Source organism: Bos javanicus, chromosome 24 (assembly GCF_032452875.1).
Source record: "Bos javanicus breed banteng chromosome 24, ARS-OSU_banteng_1.0, whole genome shotgun sequence".
Taxonomy (NCBI): Eukaryota; Metazoa; Chordata; class Mammalia; order Artiodactyla; family Bovidae; genus Bos; species Bos javanicus.
Window position 1 is genome coordinate 5,280,980 of NC_083891.1, and position 20,129 is coordinate 5,301,108.

Below are 20,129 nucleotides of genomic sequence, written 5' to 3' on the forward strand. Positions count from 1 at the left end.
AGGAAAGAGTAGGTAGCCCCTGTGTCAACCAAGAAATTTTTGAATCTACCTGCCACATACAGTTGCACTCTTGGCTCCAGTCCTGTTGATGATTATCTGTGACAGGCAGGCTGGCTGGGGCGGGCCACTTCAGTCCTCTTGAACCATCATGAGGGAAGGCTTGGCACTTGACCTTGAGACTCTTGAGTCCTGAGGCCAGAGTGCCGCCCAAGTCCCAATTAATGGCATTTGTAGCGAGCCGTTTTATGAGACTTGTCATGGTTTTGACACTCTTTGGCCCAATGTCGCGTCTGTCTACAGATTAGGCATTTGCCCTGTGCCTTGTCCTTCAAGGACTCGGGGTTTGCCATAGGGCTTCCCTGGAGGGTGGCCAGCATCTGAGCATGACTTGTCTCTTTCCTTCTCTCCTTCTTCTGGGCCTTGGCCTCTCTCTCCTGTTCTCTTTTATAAAAGGTATTGGTGGATATCTGGACTGTCTCATCTGAAAAGGCAGCAGGGTCCTGCTACTGAAGCTGTTGCAACTTTATCCTGATACCTGATGTACATAGGGACAGGAATGTGTCCTTTAAAATCACCTGTCCCTTGTAAGAGTCTAAGTCCAAATTGGTAAACTTTTGGAGGGTCTCTTTTAGACTTTGCAGAAAAGCAATGGGATTCTCGCTGGACTCCTCAGTTATTGCTGAGACCAGGCACAGTCCCAACTAACAGGCCTCCTTCTATTTCCATGGGTGGACTTCCTTAGGGGTGAGTCTTTCTGAAGCTTATCCTACCCAGTATTGTTGCAACCTGAGAGCCGGGCATCCTGAATCAGGGTGCAGATCCCCAGGTAGGTTGAGGCATGTCGGCCTCCAGAGAATTGATTCCCTGGGCAGGTCGAGGCATGTTGACCTTCTGGGACCCCAGGCTGGTGGATCCCCAAGCAAGCTGAGGCATGCCAACCTCCCAGGGAGCAGATCCCTAGGCAGGTTGAGGCAGGTTGACCTCCTGGGATCCCCAGGCTGGAGTTGGGCATCTCAAAGGTCTCCAGCATGACCAGTGCTGGGAAGAATTAAGGGGTTGTAATCTTAACTCTATGCTGGTTTGTCCACTGCAGATGGGGATAGATACTATGATGTAAAGCAATCCAAGACTGTGCCCTGAGACTGGGAACCTGGTAAAACAGCCATAAGCCTTATCCTCTTATTGCTCTGAGGAAATGTAAGTCACTGTTTTCTTCCCCTAGTCCTCCATAAGAGCAGTTTAGGGTGTTTCCAATAGTAAACATTTTATTGTCATAGATCCACTTTAGGTAATAACAGAAGTAATGACAAAAGAGTGGGTTATCTGGTCCTGTTAGGGGCCTTAAGAGTATTTTAATAATAGTCTGGGTGGAGCAATGTTGCCTACAAGGGGGCAGAGTCCTGGTTGTAGGAGTTATGAAGTGGCTTAAGAACAAATTGATAAGAGGCAACAAACTAGATGTTCCATAAAAGTGGAGTGGAGATTTGATCCAGGGGTATGTCTCCTATGTAACTTTAGGAGAAGCATGGTAAGGATTTGGATCCAAATGGCCTGCAGGGCTAACTCCCCAAATGGCAAACATTATCCCTATAAACCCAGTTGCCCTTGAAGAGATGCCACCAATAGATGGGCTTTTAGCAGGCATTGTGTGCCTGTCATCTGCCCTAGTGGGTTCACTGAGAAATGCTGTTGGTGCACATGTCGTAAGAAGCATGGAAGATGAAGGCCTGAATGTCTAGAGAGATTGGATTTTATACGGTATTTCTCTCCCAAGGGCCAGCTATTTTCTGGTTGTCCCTGCAGAAGATTGGAAAGGCAACATTGTGAGCCCAGAAGGGGCTCAGGAAAATAGCATAAAACAGGAGGGAAGGGGGCAGGGCCCAACTTTTTAAAAGTGACAAAGCCCAAGGGCATAACATAAACCAGTTAAAATCAGATGGGTCCAAGATGACTAGTCAAATTCAACTAAACCTTGATCCTCAATCCACAAGCTAAATGACACACCCAGAGGCACCAGCACAGTTCCAAGGCACTGTCAAGAGATTGAGGAGCGGGTGGTTCCCCAATTGTTGGAATGATCCTCCCACTCATTAGCATATGAAATCACCCAGCCCACAGAAACTAACCACATCTTATTCCACAGCCGCTCCCCTCTGTAATGGCCCACACTCTGAGTGTACTTCTCTCTGAATCCAAACAAAGCCATGTCTTACCTATCACTGTGTCTCTCACTGAGTTTTTTTCAATAAGGCATCAAGAGCCTGAGCTTCATTAGGTCCTGAAGCCAGGCACAATGGATTTTGGCCAGTCTCAAGTCCCAGTTGGACATGACTAAGTGACTAAGCATAGCACAGAGTCCCTGCCACGAGGGTTTGAGTCCCAATCTTAGCTAAATGACTTCAGGTACAACTTTCAGAAATGGAAAGATGATGACTTACCCAATACTTTGTAAGCAGTGGCATAGGTGGAGAAAGGAGCTGAAGGACAGGAGGAGAAAGCAGTGGGAAAAATGTGCTGAGGAATCCCCTTCATAACCTGCCAGAAAATCTGCTAAATACCTGATCTGTGCTCACAGTTTTCATTGGCCTGATCCTTGGAAATAAGTAGATTCTGATCATAGAAACTGCCTGTGTGAAATACTTTGAATTTTGAGGATTACTTTATTAGCTGCCACTTTATTATGTGTCGGGGGAGTGTGTAATTTCCTCAGTTCTGTCTCACTGCAGCAAAAATTTGAAGCAATGGATGAATCAGTGTTACAGCTCAGTTTTATTTAGAAAGCAAAGGGAAATACATCCTTGGGCCATGAGGGTGGGACAACCCAAAATTTGCGAAGAGAAGCCCCTGGTTCAATTTTGCCTCCTCTTTTTATATTTTTTCTCCTCCTCCTGAGCCTGCTGTATGTAAACTGGGATAGCCAGGAGGGCTGTTTGTTTTACCTGAGGTCCTCACTCAGGTCCATGGACCTTCCTTTGTTCTATTTTCACAGGCTTTTCCCTCCTTTGTATTTTAGCCACCACCATTTTGGACTTCTTTTTCCTATTCTAACTACCTAACATAAGTAAAACTTGATTTCTTCCAGATAATTTTAGGAAATAAGGGGGTTGGTTTTTTAAGAGACAATCACTTTTGACAATGTATATTGAATTTCCAAGTAGAATAAATCTTCTAAAAATTGATAGAATATGTGCTTTTTCAGCAGTAGTCAGAGAACCAAATGAATGAATGAGATTTAGTTGCTGAGAATATCACAATTTCTATTGTATTTGAAGACTTGACCTGGAGGGTTAATTCTCCACCAGTAATCACACTTGCAAGAATCGTCTCTCTCTGGGATATTCAGAGCTAAATTGGCCAGCTAAACTTTTGTTCACTGATATTAAATTAATTAAAATATCTGTTGATTCTTTACTACAACCCTAGAAATTTTAACCCACCGAAAGTGAAAGTGAAAGTGATGTCGCTCAGTCGTGTCTGACTCTTTGCGACCCCACGGACTGTAGCCTACCACGCTCCTCCATCCATGGGATTTTCTTTTTTTTTTTTTTTAATTAATTTTATTTTATTTTTAAACTTTACATAATTGTATTAGTTTTGCCAAATATCAAAATGAATCCACCACAGGTATACATGTGTTCCCCATCCTGAACCCTCCTCCCTCGTCCCTCCCCATACCATCCCTCTGGGTCGTCCCAGTGCACTAGCCCCAAGCATCCAGTATCGTGCATTGAACCTGGACTGGCATCTCGTTTCATACATGATATTTTACATGTTTCAATGCCATTCTTCCAAATCTTCCCACCCTCTCCCTCTCCCACAAAGTCCATAAAACTGTTCTATACGTCAGTGTCTCTTTTGCTGTCTCGTATACTTTCCAGGCAAGAGTACTGGAGTGGGTTGCCATTTCCTTCTCCAATTAACCCACTAAGAAATTAAAAATACTTTTTTTTTTGTTAAAAAAAAAAAGCATGTCCATAGCCTTAAAGAAGTCATGGGGAAAGATGAAAAACTTATACTAAGTGTTAAACTCTTTTAAAAATTAAAAGTAGAATAGGATTTAAGGCAAAGATAACTTTCTAATAGATTGGAATGATATTTCAAAACTCTATAGATAATTTAATTCTGATAGGATTTGGATAGCAGAGTAGAGGTGGAGTTTTTCTAGGACAGAGAGAGAGGGAGGGAACAGTGTGGCCAATGAACCAAAGATCTCAGGAGCATGTGGAGAGCAATGGGAAGTGCTCATGGGCTGAGTGTATGTATGTCCCCAGACATCCTTGAAGAGACGGTGAGAACATACATTGATTTGGGAGGCAGGAAGGTGCCATTTAGTTTTTTTTTTTTTTTAGCAGGAGGTAAAAATAAGAATCTTTAATGAACTCCTGTGCCTTCACATTTTAGATGAGAGAAATGTCCAGATGTACAATATGAAGACAATTCAGAATCCAATTCTATTTTGTTTTTGGTGTCTATGAGACAAAATTCATTTTTGTTCAAGGAGTAGAAGCTACGATTATTTGTTTCTTAGCCACTGCACAGCCTGCTTATTTGTTTGTGTTTGTTGTTTGCCTGTCAGTTCTGTAAATGTTAGTGAAGGTGAGGAAGGAAAAATGAAACAGTAGTGGAATAGTAATTGTTTTGCAAGTGAGGATGTTTTCAATTAACTGGCATATTTGCATAATTATGTCATGTAATGTGTCAGGAATATGATTTATTGACAGTCCTAGATGCCCTGTTCCATTCCCAGTCAAACCACCAATATTTAATGATAACTGACTGACACATTGATGTTTTGTAAGACATTTTTGAGACTCATTAAGTAGCAGAAACAGAAACAACATCGCTTTTGGAGAATTTGGAATCCAAATCTTTAGTGCCCTTACTAAGCTACTGTTCTACCTCACTGGTACAGAATGCGACGCCATCTTTACCTGTATATTTAAAATTTTAAAAGCAAGCCCATCCTATTTAATAGTAATTCTAATAATTTTTCCACCTCTTTCTGCAAGGTCAAAGCATATTTATGGTCTTTTAAAGGTATTCTTTACTTGATGGATTAGCTGTACTTTCAAAACCACTGCAATTTATCAGGTAGTAAGTGTTTTTTGCATTTTGCAGCTGCTCTAATCTATTTGCAGAAAACTCCTTTTTTGTTCTGTGTACACATTTTGACAACATTCATTATCTGCTAAACAGACCATATTGGTTCTGCAAAATAGTTGACTACAGAAATTCAAATTTGTTCTATACTGAAAAGCAGACTTTTGCAGTAATAGATTGGATCATTACATTTTGCATTATAAAAGCTTTACACCATGTTGAAAGCAGGAGTCAAAGAAAATGTTAAGCCTGATACTTTTCAAAATGACTACTGCATCTGCATCTTTTCTACTCTTTAATACTGTTTTTCAAAATGACAATTACATCTTTTTTATTATTTAACAAGGGATTTAGAGGCAAACCAAGCAGAAGGAAGAAGAAACTCTCCTGGGATCTTGGATGAGGGTGACAGCAGGGGGGGTGAGGAAGGGCTTGGAGAGTCAGAGGAATGCCTAGTTCAAGTTATGTTGCTTTTGATTTTCAAGACTTGATCATTTAAAGAAAGTATTCCTCTGGGAACGTTAAAATATTTTAACTTACCTTATGTAAAACATTTTCCCAACAATTTTGATTAATATAGAAAACACATTTAAAGAAGATAACTTTCCTTAAAAAACCCCCCACAACATGTGGTTTTGAAGGTGAAGATTATAATATGACTGCACTGCTTAGATAATACTGATCACTGATAAAAACTTTACTGATTGATGAACCACTGTAAATTTTGTGTTTTGAATCTAATGGATTTTTCTGGGGATACCTGTCCTGAAAATGGTTATGGAACTATTATTGACAAAAATAAACACTAAAACTACATTTTATGAGATGTGGATGATTAAAAAGGCAAAAACAAAAATTACTTTATAGCCCTGTCTGTAATTCATAGTGTAGTATTACTCTAGAGATTTGTTATAAGTAACCAATTATTATATAATGAAAGAAATGTATTTTTGTAATATTGAAGTCATATCTAACATTAGAATTTGTTTTATTAGACTCATCACTAGTTCTTGTATTTTTATAACCAAGTTACATAATTCTTAGAGTTCTTACTTTATCCAACGTGAATTATAATCTGGAGATCATTGGCCATCGTACCTAAGTTAGTAGAATGTGTGAAATATAGGCCAAGTAGACTAATTTCATTACCATATTACATGCTAAATGTCAGTGAGAATGATATGTATTTTTCTTATGTTGTTCAAGATAAATTTTCCCTTGTTCTGAATTTCCATGATATTCCTTGCTTCTTTTGTATGCTTAAATAATATCATAGGGTTTGGTTTAGTATATAGTTTCTTCATTAGTATTTTGTAAGCATACACTTTCCAAAGTATTTCAATATTTCCATTAAACTAAAAATTTTTTGAACAGGATAGTTAAATTTATACATACAGAATTTCAGTGTAAAACATAATGTTATGCATGTGGTCATCAGTGAAGTTTCACTAAATAAATGCACAGTTAAAAAAAAAAAAGAACTCACATTGATAAAGTGCTTCATTTTTATGATGGAAAACCTCCTGTGCCAGTTTTATAAGCTGAACACGTCTAGAAGAATGCCAGCTCTGTTAGTAGCACAAGAAATAATTACCGCTATGGCAACACTTCTGCAAATGGAATGTTGGTCTTATCATTTATCTCAACTTGATGGCAAATTATCATACTAATCTTTTTTGTTTCTAGGTTTGTGATGTGAGTGCTTTACAACTGAACATCAGTTAAAACTGTTTCCTTCATTTTTTTCTTCTCTTTTAGCTCCCTGTGAAGGCAATACTTTCTTCTGCCACAGTAACATGTGTATTAACAATACGTTGGTATGCAACGGACTCCAGAACTGTGTGTACCCTTGGGATGAAAATCATTGTAAAGGTAATCATGAGTCCCTGGACTTGGCAAAATCTCTCTATCTGTAGTGTGGGAAGAAGCTTATCCAACGTTTGTATGCATCAGTCGATCTTAAAAATAGATTGTATATTGGCTTTACCAACTTCCTATATGTTTTAGAATTGATTTGTAGGCTTTTTTCTTGGCTTTTATTCTTGTTGTTTTTGCATTCCTTAACACACAATGAACTGTCTTTTACACTTGAATGGGCTTCCCTGGTGGCTCAGATGGTAAAGAATCTGCCTTCAATGCGGGAGACCCAGGTTCGATCCCTGGAAAGGGAAGATCCCCTGGAGAAGGGAATGGCTACCCTCTCCAGTATTCTTGCCTGGAGACTCCCATGGACAGAGATGCTCATTGGCTAATCGCCCTTCTGGAGCTGCAGCACCATGGACTGGCCACTGGAGCTTCTCAAGCCAAGTTGGGATTCCTATCAGAAGCTCCCTCGTCAGTGGCTACACCTCTCCATCAACCCCAGTCTGTCTTCACAGGACATTGTGCATATACTCTAGAGGTGAAAGTGTATCCAAGGAACCTTAGGGCCCTCAGGTACCTAAAGCCGCTTACCTCGACTTCAGTTTTCCTACTGAAATGCTTTGTTTCCTTTCCAATGAGAATATCTTCCTTTGATCCAGCCTCCTTCTCTGGCCTGTACACAAAGGTTTGTTTACATAAAGAGCTGAGACTGAAGCTCCAGTATTTTGGCCACCTGATGTGAGAAACTGACTCACTGGAAAAGACCCTGATACTGGGAAAAATTGAGGGCAGGAGAAGAAGGGGGTGACAGAGGATGAGATGGTTAGATGGCATCACTGACTCAATAGCCATGAATTTGAGCAAACTCCGGGAGATGGTGAAGGACAGGGAAGCCTGGCATTCTGCAGTCCATGGGGTCTTGGAGTCAGACACAACTTAGCAACTGAATAACAAAACTCTTGGCTTGGTTATGAATGATGCAATTTTGGTTAAGTTCAAAGTACCACATACCCTCTTCTGTTCAGATCTTATATTCACCAATTTGCAAAGGAAAAAAAAAAAAAGCAAATAACTGTCCATACTTAAAGTCCAGTGTGTGTGTGCACACTCAGTTGCTCAGTTGTGGCTGACTCTTTTTCAACCCCAGGGACTGTAGCCCACCAGGCTCCTCTGTCCATGGCATTTCCCAGGCAAGAATACTGGAGCAGGTTGCCACTTCCTCCACAAGGGATCTTCCCAACCCAGGGATTGAACCTGCATCTCTTGCATCTCCTGCAATGGGAGGTGGATTCTTTACTACTATGCCACCCGGGCAGCCCTAAAGTCCAATATCTTCTATTAAAATATTGAAGCAGAGAGCCATTACCACAGTACCTATTGCTCACAGAATCAACAAGAAAAGCAGACCTGGCAACAGTTATTTAGAGGATGTAGGCAATGATCCGTGTTGTGTCCAAGGAACCACTTTGGAATGGAAGGGGGTTAAATGTTTTGTGAAGACCCTCATGCAGCACTGTTAGAGACTGGCTTTACTTGGTTAAAGCGGATTTGTTGCCATGGTTCTTGTGGCCCACCTCTCTCTAGGGCACCGCCACTCTCTGTGCACTGATGGGAAGGGTGGGATGGAGGCAGGGACAGCACCTCACTTCTCTGGGAGGAACACTCCCGCTTTATGAATCAGGCCCTGGCTGAGGATGGTGACCGCTGGTCTTCTCAGCTTGCCCTTTCAGATGGTTTCACGCTATGAGTGAGATGGGGCGCGTGTGATTGGAGCCTGGTGTGCTCAACCTGCTGTCCAGGTGTAGAACTTCTATCCTACCAGTGGGGCCTTGGACGGAGGAGGGGAAGGCCCAGCATTGGCCCCCCACTCCTGCCTGGAATGGAGAATCTGCAGGATGGATCTCGGGGGTTGAAAAGAGAGTAGAGAAATGCTGGCGGCTTGCCCTTGCTGGTGGGGTGGGGGGTGCTGTACCTCCAAACTGGGGCCAATAGGGAGAGAAACCATCAGGACGAACTGAGGGTGGAGGAGCTCAAAGGCCACAAGCTCTCCCTGTTCTTAAAGAAATTTAGTAGATTTTCTTGAACGTATGTACCTCTGTTTGCTGTATGCCATTCAATTTCCATAAACTTTAAATGTTACTTTAAAAATTTTTGCCAAAACTGTTTCACTGGGGGAAAGACCCACAGAAATCCTCATGCCAGCATTCCAGAAGTGTCTGTCTTAAAGTGTAATCATAACCTTTTGATATCAGAAAACTGTGAGTTCAGTTATCCACATCAAGAATAAATACAAAACAATATAGGTATGTTCATGTTCCCATGGTGGCATGTGTGAGTTTTCTTACACCAATGAGAAGAAAAAGAATGTACTGTTTTTTTTTAACATGACCAGCTGATTTCCAGATTTTATCCTAAAGGTTTTATGAGACCTTCTCCAAAACATATATTACATTTAAGGGAGCGATGCTGTGCAATGGCGGGGTTGGAGGTGGTGGCTGTTTCTGAGGCTAGCAGATAGGGCTCTTGTGAAATTCTTTGTGTCTTTTAAAGACTTGTTTTACATTTAAGACAGTGAAAATTTTTACGCTCAGCCTATTTCATCTTGAAGTTCTCCATGTACGCTTTGACTGCCATATTAATGCGTGGTGGGTTGTTTCTTGTTTTGTTTGTTGTTTTCGCTTCCTGGACCTGTAGAAAAGAGGAAGGCCGGGCTGCTGGACCAGCTGACCAACACCAGCGGGACGGTCATTGGCGTGACTTCCTGCATTGTGATCATCCTTATTATCATTTCTGTCATTGTGCAGATCAAACAGCCTCGTAAAAAATATGTCCAAAGGAAATCGGACTTTGACCAGACAGTTTTCCAGGAGGTGTTTGAGCCTCCTCACTATGAGCTGTGCACCCTCAGAGGGACGGGAGCCACAGCTGACTTTGCCGATGTGGCCGACGACTTTGAAAACTACCATAAACTGAGGAGGTCCTCTTCCAAATGCATTCACGACCATCACTGTGGTTCACAACTGTCCAGTGCGAAAGGCAGCCGCAGCAACCTCAGCACGAGAGATGCTTCTGTCTTGACCGAGATGCCCCCACAGCCCATCAAACCCCTCATCCCGCCCATGAACAGAAGGAACATCCTCGTCATGAAACACAACTACTCCCAGGAGGCTGCCGACGCCTGTGACATCGACGAGATCGAGGAGGTGCCCACCACGAGTCACAGGCTGTCCCGCCACGAGAAAGCCGTCCAGCGGTCAGTATCTATAGATTTTTTGATGACAAGTATAACCTGAAGACTGAGATGCTTCCAGCATACCGTGTTCTAGTTTGTCTTCCCATTTCAGTCTCTCTTTCGTTCATGACAAACCGTAGTATTTCAGAGTTTGCCTCTTCTTTTCCTTGTTTCCCTGCTATCTATACCTTTCCTAAATCCCATTTAGGTACATATAGGTGTGCTTACACAGACCAAAGAGATTTTGTTTATTTCTATACGTATATAATATTTATTTCTATAAAAGATCTGGTGTTAACTTATATTGCAGATTTATATGGCTAATTTTCTTCCATGTGGTGATAAAGGTTGCTCTCATCAATATTTCTATATTTTAAGATGTGAGATGATATTTGGAATTAATTGCCTTACCAAGGTGGTTAACCCATCTTGCTGAACAATTTTAATGTAAAAATAACATATTTTGCAATATAATGCATTATATTTTTGGTATGAACATTAAAATACTTTTTCCCACATACCACATAATACTTATATTACAAATTGTGTTTGATAGTGTGGTATGCTAAAACCTTAAACATTTATATTTAATTGTGGCAAGGATTAGTAAAAACATTTTCCTTTTGATATGAAGACAATATTATCTATATTGTATTATGAGCCCCCAAATTAATAAAAGTCTTGAGGAAAGAAAATTTAAACTTAGAAAACTAGAAGTGATTTTAAATCCCCAAATCCAATCTACTTTTGTTTTGCTCTGCATGTTTACTAGCATTTAGTTTGTTTTATAAAAGTTTATACTTCCTCCATTCATTATATAACCTCAGAAACCTAGTTTTAGTTGATTAGCTATTTTTGCATGCTGATGGGAAAAAAAATCTATTTCCACACTTTTATGAATTTTTAGGAATGCTTTTAAGTAAATATTTGTGTGCATATTTATTTTTTTGTGAAAATATTACTTTGTTGAATGAAATAGCCATAACATTCCAGGTTCTGCCTCATTGGGTCTCTAAGCAAACATGAATCTGAATACAACACAACTAGGGTCTAAAAAGAAAATTCAAGGTAAGCAAGTGCCCTTGGCTCCTTCTCCCACTTTGTTGTATTCCGTTTTGTTTCGTTGCAGTCGTCTTGCGGTTTTTTTAGGGAATGTGCTATCTACTCATTATTTCCTGAGATATGTGTTTCATAACATTTCATGATTCGAAACATACTGGATTCAATGCTGATGGATGGATGATTCTTAGTAGACGTAACTTTAAAATACATGTTAAGATTCTTACCATCAAGCATTAGACTACAATGTAATTTAAAAGGATGTTAAGAAATTAAACTTTATATGCTTTAACTTAAAGATACAAAAATTGGTGAACTCTTAAAAGAAATATCAAAAGAAATCCAAGGTTCTCGTAGTTAAAGAATTGAATACTGTCTCAATATAACTGAAGTCAACATATAAAACTGGCAATAATTGTATTAATTTGGCAATATCTACTCAAAACGCATACACTATTTGGTGGTACTGATACAATTTGCACACTCTTATTTTTGCATGAATATGTAGCTTATTTCATCCAAATTAAATGCAGCATGTTATGTCAAATTTTATAATATAAAATTTGAATGCTTGATAATGTAAAACTTTCCATAAATATCAGTCGTCTCTGTGTACATCTATTTTTGTTATCAGGTAACATAATGGCTTTATTTTTAGCACTTAATAGTCTATGTCTCTATTAGACTAATTTGTCTCCAGTTACATTTACTTGACAGTTAATCTCTTCAAAGCTCTTCAGACCTATCCACTATTCTTGAATTAGGTGAATGCTTTCCTGTGCTCTATGTTACCTTGATAAGTTGGTGGATTTGTGCGCATATTTCATTGGGAGAAAATGTTTTAACTGTGTTTTATTTTCAGAGAAGAACTATTTATACAAACATGGGGACTGTGAAAAGGAAATTCTATAGTGAATTGTGAAAAGTGGACATATTTCTAAATTCATTCCACTGCCTTTATCCAAACTTAAGAATTACAGACATTTGTTATTACTTCGGCAAGACCTCCCCGCTGCACAATGATATGTTCATTTCGTAATTTGGTTGCAGGCCACCAAGTGCTCCTTAGTTTTTAAATACATTTTGAGATTTACTGGAAACTTGAAGAAGAAATTAGTTCCTGATTGAGACTATCCCAACTTTATTTTTCCTGTGGGTTTCACTTTGTTTCTATGTTGCTTTCTGTCTTTGTTAGATGATTGTACATTGTGTGATATGTGAAAAAGCCCCACAATTTTGGATGAACTTTGTGTTACATGTACATTGTTTTCATTATGTAGACTGCTTGAGAATAGTGCGTTCCTGAGTGATTTTGAACATGCTACAGTGAAAAGTGAAAATATGGACCATGGAAACACCAGCTAGAGGTTTTATGGACTATAAACATCTGTTGTTGTAATATCATTAAATGCAGCCAAAAGTACTAAGTAAAATTACTAGATTGCAATAAGAAAAATCTCAATTTTTTTTTTGTCTTTCCTATATACCCCCATTTCCTTTTTTTTTTTTTTTTAAACCAAAGGAAGATTCCAAGTTTCAGAAATAGTTTTGAAGTCAGGTATTTTACCATTCATACCCTTTAATAGAAATGATTTTTGATTAAGCATTTAGCAATATGATTGATTGGCAGTTTAAGAAAATACCCTGCATGTCAGTACTGGATATTTGAGTTGGAAAAATGTTCTTTTTATTAGACACGCTGTAAAAAGCATGCATTCTCTAATACTGCTGTTACTCTTCCATTTCCTGTGTCACATGCTTGCTCTTGTAACTTTTTATATAAAGATATATAAAAATGTATAATAATTTTCTAACTTGAGTTAAGAGAAATGCTTTCTTCTATTAGAGTGATAGAAACTGAGTTACGTAAGTACACGCTTTATATCAATTCTTCCCACCTTTTAGGCTACAGGAGGTCCTTAAGATTAAGGCATACTTCTTTCAAATTTGACTTTGAAAACTTTATGGAATATGGTCCCCTTTTAGAAAAGAAACTTTTTTTTTCTTAATACTTTAAAATCACAAGCCCCATATGACCCAAAATTACACAATTCTGAGTTTTCCTTATACTCAGGCACATATATAAATCCTGAAAGCTTACTAATTATGATGTTTAATATAAATAAAATAATATTATAATATATTTAATTGCTTTTGAATTATATATACATTCTATAGTTTGATTTAGTGAGTGGGTAATTTTAAAATATTGAATGTGTATTCTTAGAAAATAATTTATAAAAACCAGATTACTATAAATCTGCTTAATAGCATTTCCAAAACTGCTGAATTCTACAGAATTTTGTCCTTCAATAGCAAAGCTGTCTAGTCTATCACAATTCCAACCAGGTAACACAAGCAAGCTCTACAAACTCAATAGATGAATTTACTCACATACATCCCTGTTGGGAATTCTGTGTTACAGAAACAAATAAATGGGAAAGAAAAAATTATGAAAAGAAAATTAATTATGATAGCAATTCTGAGTAGTCTGTATTTTAAAAAAATATCAGTCCACAGAAATAATCACTTCATGAATTTGATAAACTGGTGAATAGAAAAGCTGTGTAGAACATTATAAAGAAAGATTATTTTTATTGTTTTGCTACAGATTTTATACACATTATGTTAAAATTTAGTCTTTTTTAATTTGACTTGACTAATTCTTTTATTATTATGCTTATTTTCATGCCCTTTTTATTTCAAAGTTAATGCATCCAGAGATCTGTTCTTAAGTGATTGGCTATATTTTAAATTATTCTCTCTGTTGTTGTTGTTCAGTCGCTAAGTCATGTTTGACCTCTTTGCGACCCCAAGGACTGCAGCATGCTAGGCCTCTTTGTCCTTCACCATCTCCTGGAGTTTGCTCAAACTCATGCTCATTGAGTCTATTTAAAAATCTCTATTTAGAAATATTATCTCTATTTAAAAATTGTCATAAGATCCTATACACTTTGAATGAATAATCTCAAAAAGGATGGTGTACATGTGAACCACTTACTTTTCACTGTCCCTTGAAATATCCACAGGACTTTTCTCTCTAGTTCTTCCTAAAGAAGCAGGATGCTTCCGATCTGCTGATTCACGGCTGAAAGGAGATTTACACCATAAATCAAGAACTTACAAAACAAATCCAACTGCATTAGGTGTAATGATGAAGATAGATGGCTTACATATATTTAACACACAACAGCTCTATAGAAAGCAAAAATATTTCAAATGAAGATAGGCCTCTCCAGTGGTAACACTAAAAATGTCTAAGTATGGGCATTGCCTGATGATTCGAGAAGGTAGTGATGAGTCTGAGGAAGGGACCTGGAGGCACCTGTTGTCCCTGCTGTAAATCTAGATGCTGGACCCTGAGAGTGCGGCGGCTCCACAATGCCTGAGAGTCCCCTACGGGAAGGTCTTTAAAAGTCAGCATTAAAATTTTACCAGCATATGTATTGGCTATATCAGGCCATATCATCTGAATATCAACCTTTGATTTAAATTCAAATGGGGAGACATATGTAGATAAGGAAAGGGATATTTTGAGACTTTCAAGATGTTTCAAATCAAGTTATTTTAATAAAGATACATTTTTGATAAAGCAAATTCAAATATTACTTGTATGACTGCTTTATTAATCCCATAAGATAATTTTCTGATAGCATATTCACACACCACATTCATTCATTTGAAAATAGCTGTTTCAGTTTCAATTCTCTACGTTTGAATTCACTTTCAAAATCTGGGAGGCATATCATGGTTATGTGCAACACCTCTGAAACCCTGAATGAAGGTTTTTTTAACTTCTGTCCAAATGCATTTTAGTTGCCTAATTCAAGTCTAGTGTGCTGATTTGGAAATACAATTTTCTGCACTTGATTTTATACATATGCCATTTTTACATATCATATTGGAGAATAATCATATGTAATGTTTGATTTGTCATAATTAAATTCCATTTGATTAGAGAATTAAAGTGTGGCTATAAGCCTAATTAGAGAGGTATGAATAATAAACTCAACCTGCTTCAGACTTCAAACTTATGAGAGCTGGTTCCCAGAAGGCTCTTACTACTGCACCAGCGTGATTGTTAAGTTAAACCATTTATTTTTGTCCACAGTTGTGCAGCCAGCATGTTCTTGTTTATCCCCAGCTTCTACCACCTCCCCATACTCTAAAGCATTGTCATTTTACATTGGCTCATTCTTTGGAAAAATAAAAAAAAAATTTGCCCTCCTCTTAATAGACACAGATCTAGACACAAAATGTAAAAGTGGCCAGAAAACACAACATATAAACTATTTAAAATAAAAATTTCCTTTTATATCACATTATAAAATTTGTGCTTTCCATTCGTTTTCTCATGGGCTAAGTTTAACATAGCCAGTGTTTTTTGAGCCTGTATAAACTGTGTGCCAGGACTCTTCCTAAGTGCTTTGGGGACAACAAGAAAAGGTGGCGAGCTGACAAGGAACAAAATTATGGAGGCTTATAGAGGAAAGTGTTCTTAGAGGAGGTCAGTAAGGAAAATGAAGTTCAAAATTATTTGCTAAGCTTTCCATTAGAAAAGCTAATTAGTTACTTCCTGCTAATCTGGCATGGAAGATGAAATATATTCAACTGTCAGGAGTGTACAATACAAAGAGTGTTTTATAATAAAGACATTATTAGCACAGATATGGAGGTAGGATATATTCTCAAGGAGAGAAGAGAGGTTTAATGAATAGTTGCTTTTCTAAGCAGATCTTGAAGATTGAGGACTGTGGCCAAGTAGTATATCAGGGAGATTTCCACCTAGAGAAATCAGAGTAGAGAACAGTCTCCCAAGGCCATGGAATTGAGTTGGCTGGAACAGAGGATTAGACTGAAGGAATAATAGTCAATACAGTTGGAAGAGCAAAATTGCATTTACATCTTGATTTGTAGAATGCAGGTAATGCCATCCAAGGGATTTCACATTTCATTCTCAGGATTTCAAGATCTCAGCAAAGTTTGGCTGAAAAATTGTACTTGAAGTAGAATCCTTTGACAGCACTGTATTACCTAAACTGAACAAAACTGCAATAAGTAGAGGAAATCAGAACAGTACCGAAACAAGATACTAAAAAGAACAACTAGTGGATGGTTAGATACCTAGAAATATCTGTCTTATTTTCTGTTTGTTTTCTACCATTTTTTATTATTTCAAGATTATGGTTGGGTAACTAGTCAAGATAATGAGTGTTACATGCTAAGCACCATTCTGAAAGTTTTCCATGTGTTTATTCCTTTAGTCATCTTAGCAATTCTATGATTACTACTAACAATACTTGTTATGGTTGTTCTTGTTGTTGTCAAAAATTCCATTGTACATATGAAGAAACTGCAAAGAGTTTTGGTGGCTTTTCTAGGATTACACAATAAGGAATGAAATATCCAGGTCTGAACTCAAGCTGATTAACCCTAGAATCAGCCATCAGTCCTCACTGATGTGAATACAACCCTTTAATATTCAATATAGTATGTTTCACTGAAATAAGTTGATGCTTAATCACAAAAATCCCATGCTTTTGTGTTTTCTCAGCTGTAAAAATATGTATTATAGTAACTTCTCTCCATCCTATTGCTCTTGAGGACCAAATGACAATGCATTGGAAGATACTTTTTATACCCTATAACACATTATAAATAAATCATTTTTCCTAAATTATGTGTAAACTTCATTTCCTAGTCAGCATGGAACAAATGCATCATCTACATGGAGCAGTTATGAAAAATAACTCCCGGCCTCCTCTTGTCCACAGTGAAATGTATGACTTCTGGAACCCACCAATTTTTATTTCACCCAAGTGAGATTTTCTCCAGTGCTTATATTATTGCATCATCTTACTGAACAGCATTGTGCTCCAGAGCTTAACAAGTACAAACAGAAACGCCAACACTTGACTGAAAATTCTGGTTTTCAGTCCCAGACAGTAGTTCGGTATACATTTGCATGATAGCTTGAGAGCAGGATAAGCAAGCATATAGCTAACTAGATAGGTAACTTCAGTCTCATAATCATTATTGTTGTTCAATCATTAAGTCATGTCCGGCTCTTTGCAACTCCACAAACTGCAGCACACCAGGCTTCCCCGTCCTTCACCACGTCCCAGAGTTTGCTCAAACTCATGTCCATTGAGTCGGTGATGCCATCCAATTAACTCATCCTCTGTCACCCCCTTCTCCTCTTGCCTTTGATCTTACCCAGCACCAGGGTCTTTTCCACTGAGTCGGCTTATTGCATCAGGTGGCCAAATTATGGTATAAAAATGTGGTATGATGCAATGAAAATAGCTTTTCAACAGAATGAATTCAAAATCAAATATTAGTTTCACTTCGTATTTTTCATGCGCCCTTATGTTGTTGGAATTCTCTGAGATTCACTTTCTTTATCTGTAAAATACAAAGTCTGTACCTAATGAAGAAATTTGCTACAAAAATTCGAGATGACACTGTCTATAAATAAACAATGTGAAATGGTGGTAGCAGTATGGGAGCTCTGGTTTTCACATGTGTGTCTAACCAGTTTGTCCCACAGAGTGGGGAAAATGTCAACTCTGTGGCCCATGTTTATCCACCTGTGAACCAGGCATTGCTGACAAAGAAGGAGCTCTCCAACACTGTGATCAACCTGGGATTTAGACAACTCAGGAGTAGACCTCACCTTTCATCAGTTTGGGAGGGCTTCTTAGGTCAGGACCAAATGGAAGGACTGTAGGGGTGAGTAGCTGGGGGAGAAGGAGATCAGCCTTTACCTCTTAGCTATTAATTTGCCACCATCTGTCATAACTGAGGTTGGTACTGGAAGAGACATAGCACAGGTGTGCTACTAATGATGTATAATTGAGAATTGTTATTTCTAGAACATAAGGATTTAAATGTAGGTATCAGGAATGGGCAATTTGGGTATCCCTCAAAATAGCTGTTAAGTGCACAGTCAGTATGACTCTGTTTGAAGGAGCAGATGAGTACAAAAGTTACATTTAAATTAATCATTTCTTTACTTGGCACAGAAGCACTGTCCTGACCTGTCACTTGGCTTCTATTTATTAGCCCTTCCTTCTAGAAACTACGGTCCTTCCCTGGTGGCTCACATGTTAAAGAATCTGCCTGGAATATAGGAGACCCAGTTTTGATCCCTGGGTTGGGAAGATCCCCTGCAGAAGGGAATGGCTACCCACTCCAGAATTCTTGCCTGGACACCCATGAACAGAGGAGCCTGGTGGGCTACAGTCCATGGGGTCACAAAGAGTCGGACACAACTGAGCGATAACACTTCCACTTTTCTAAACACTGTAAAATTAAGCCAGATTCAAAGTAAGCCTGAGGGAGTACTACTTAATAGCTTTTAATAAAAGTCTCTCTAGATTTTTATATTCTTACATATGCTAACTTTATGAATGAAAGTATCTTTTTAAAAAACCACTCTTTGAAAGGCAGCTCTTCCTAGTAGATCATTATTGTTAAGGATGTATACTACTACAAAATAGTTTCATATAATACACTTGCCCAACTGTCTGAAAGGACATTCTTTATGTGTCAAAAGAAAAGATTAACAAACTCTTATTAATTGATAATATTAAAGAATTATGATTTTATAAATATTCATGCACTTGTGAGAACACACACCCTCTTTACCCCTTTTCTAAGGCCAAGTTTCTTCTCCCAATTTTGCTGAGATTTTTCTATGATATACAGATATTTTCTGACCCTATGTTGTCCTTCAGCCACCTGTAAGCAGGCATCATTTTTTGAAGGACTGTTCTTGTTGGTAAGGTGTTATATATCACCTTCAAATTGACTCTGCTCTAGATGAGTAGGGCTGACACACTGCAAATGAACCATCTCCTTTGCCAGCTGATCCCTGCTCAGACCTCCTCAGAGAGGTGAGGAGAGGAAGATGGAGTGACAGATGAGGACCCAGAGGACATCTAGGTTTTCTTCTGTTTCTGTCGGCCTTCGAGGGATTGAATTCCGTCTGGCATTTACTTGGACTCAGCGCAGCCTCCAAACTCCTTCAGCACCTGGGGACCAAGGCTCGCCGCTCCCTCAGAGACAGATGAACCAGCCTATGTGTCTCTCTCAAAGCACTCAGCCCTGCCTCTGAAGGACTCCTGGATTCTATATTCTGAAAACCTCGGTTCATTTCCGTGTTTCCTCAGCCCCAGAGCTGGCCAGGCTTTGTGTGGCTTAATACCTGTGACCCCCCATACCCTTTTCATTTTTCCTGTCTTCCAACCTGTATAACAGAATTTCCTTGAGCAGTCTCTCTGTTGATGTATCTACTGTGTTTTCTGTTTTCCTGACCCAAAGATGTTGATGGATTTTAACTGAAATGTTTTCCCTTGCTAAGGGCATTTTCGAAACCCTTCCCTGAGATTGTTTTGCTAAACTTATGACAACGTTGCCTAATTAAATTTCACACAAGAATGAAGTATTTGACTCAGTTGTTTCTGAGCTATTAGTTCTTTAGTCATGAGACATTAAATTAGATATGAGAGCAATGCATATGTTTCTGATGAGCAGGTGTTCCCTTTCATGTTGTTGTTTTGTTGTTTGGTGCCTCAGGCATGTCTGATTCTTTGCCACCCCATGGACTGCAGCCCACTAGGCTCCTCTGTCCATGGGATTCTCCAGGCAAGAATACTAGACAGGTTCCCATTTCCTTCTCCAGGGGATCTTCCCAACCCAGGGATCGAACTGGTGTCTCCTGTATTGCAGGTGGATTCTTTACCACTGAGCCACCGGAGAAGCCCTCCCTTTCATGGGTATCTCTCACTTCTCATGGGGATTTAAAAAAGAGACTATCATCTATATTAAAATGGCATTGAAATGAAAAAGCATCACATGTTCTCTTTCTGAT

The 20,129-nt window shown here is 38.6% G+C and overlaps 1 protein-coding gene across 6 annotated transcripts in view; it reads left to right on the forward strand.

The window, feature by feature from the left end:
• Positions 1-20,129, forward strand: part of NETO1 (neuropilin and tolloid like 1) — a 117,947-nt gene that overhangs the window by 89,230 nt on the left and 8,588 nt on the right. For 2 of the 6 annotated variants that reach the window (XM_061399530.1, XM_061399533.1), the window contains exons 8-11: positions 6,859-6,972; positions 9,658-10,216; positions 11,189-11,263; positions 12,117-19,700. In XM_061399530.1, coding sequence (XP_061255514.1) covers positions 6,859-6,972; positions 9,658-10,216; positions 11,189-11,249 — 734 coding nt within the window. In that variant the 3' untranslated portion in view covers positions 11,250-11,263; positions 12,117-19,700. Of the gene's footprint in view, positions 1-6,858; positions 6,973-9,657; positions 10,217-11,188; positions 11,264-12,116; positions 19,701-20,129 lie in introns of those variants that run through there. The other 4 variants (XR_009733203.1, XM_061399532.1, XM_061399531.1 and 1 more) reach the window with 3 other exon arrangements.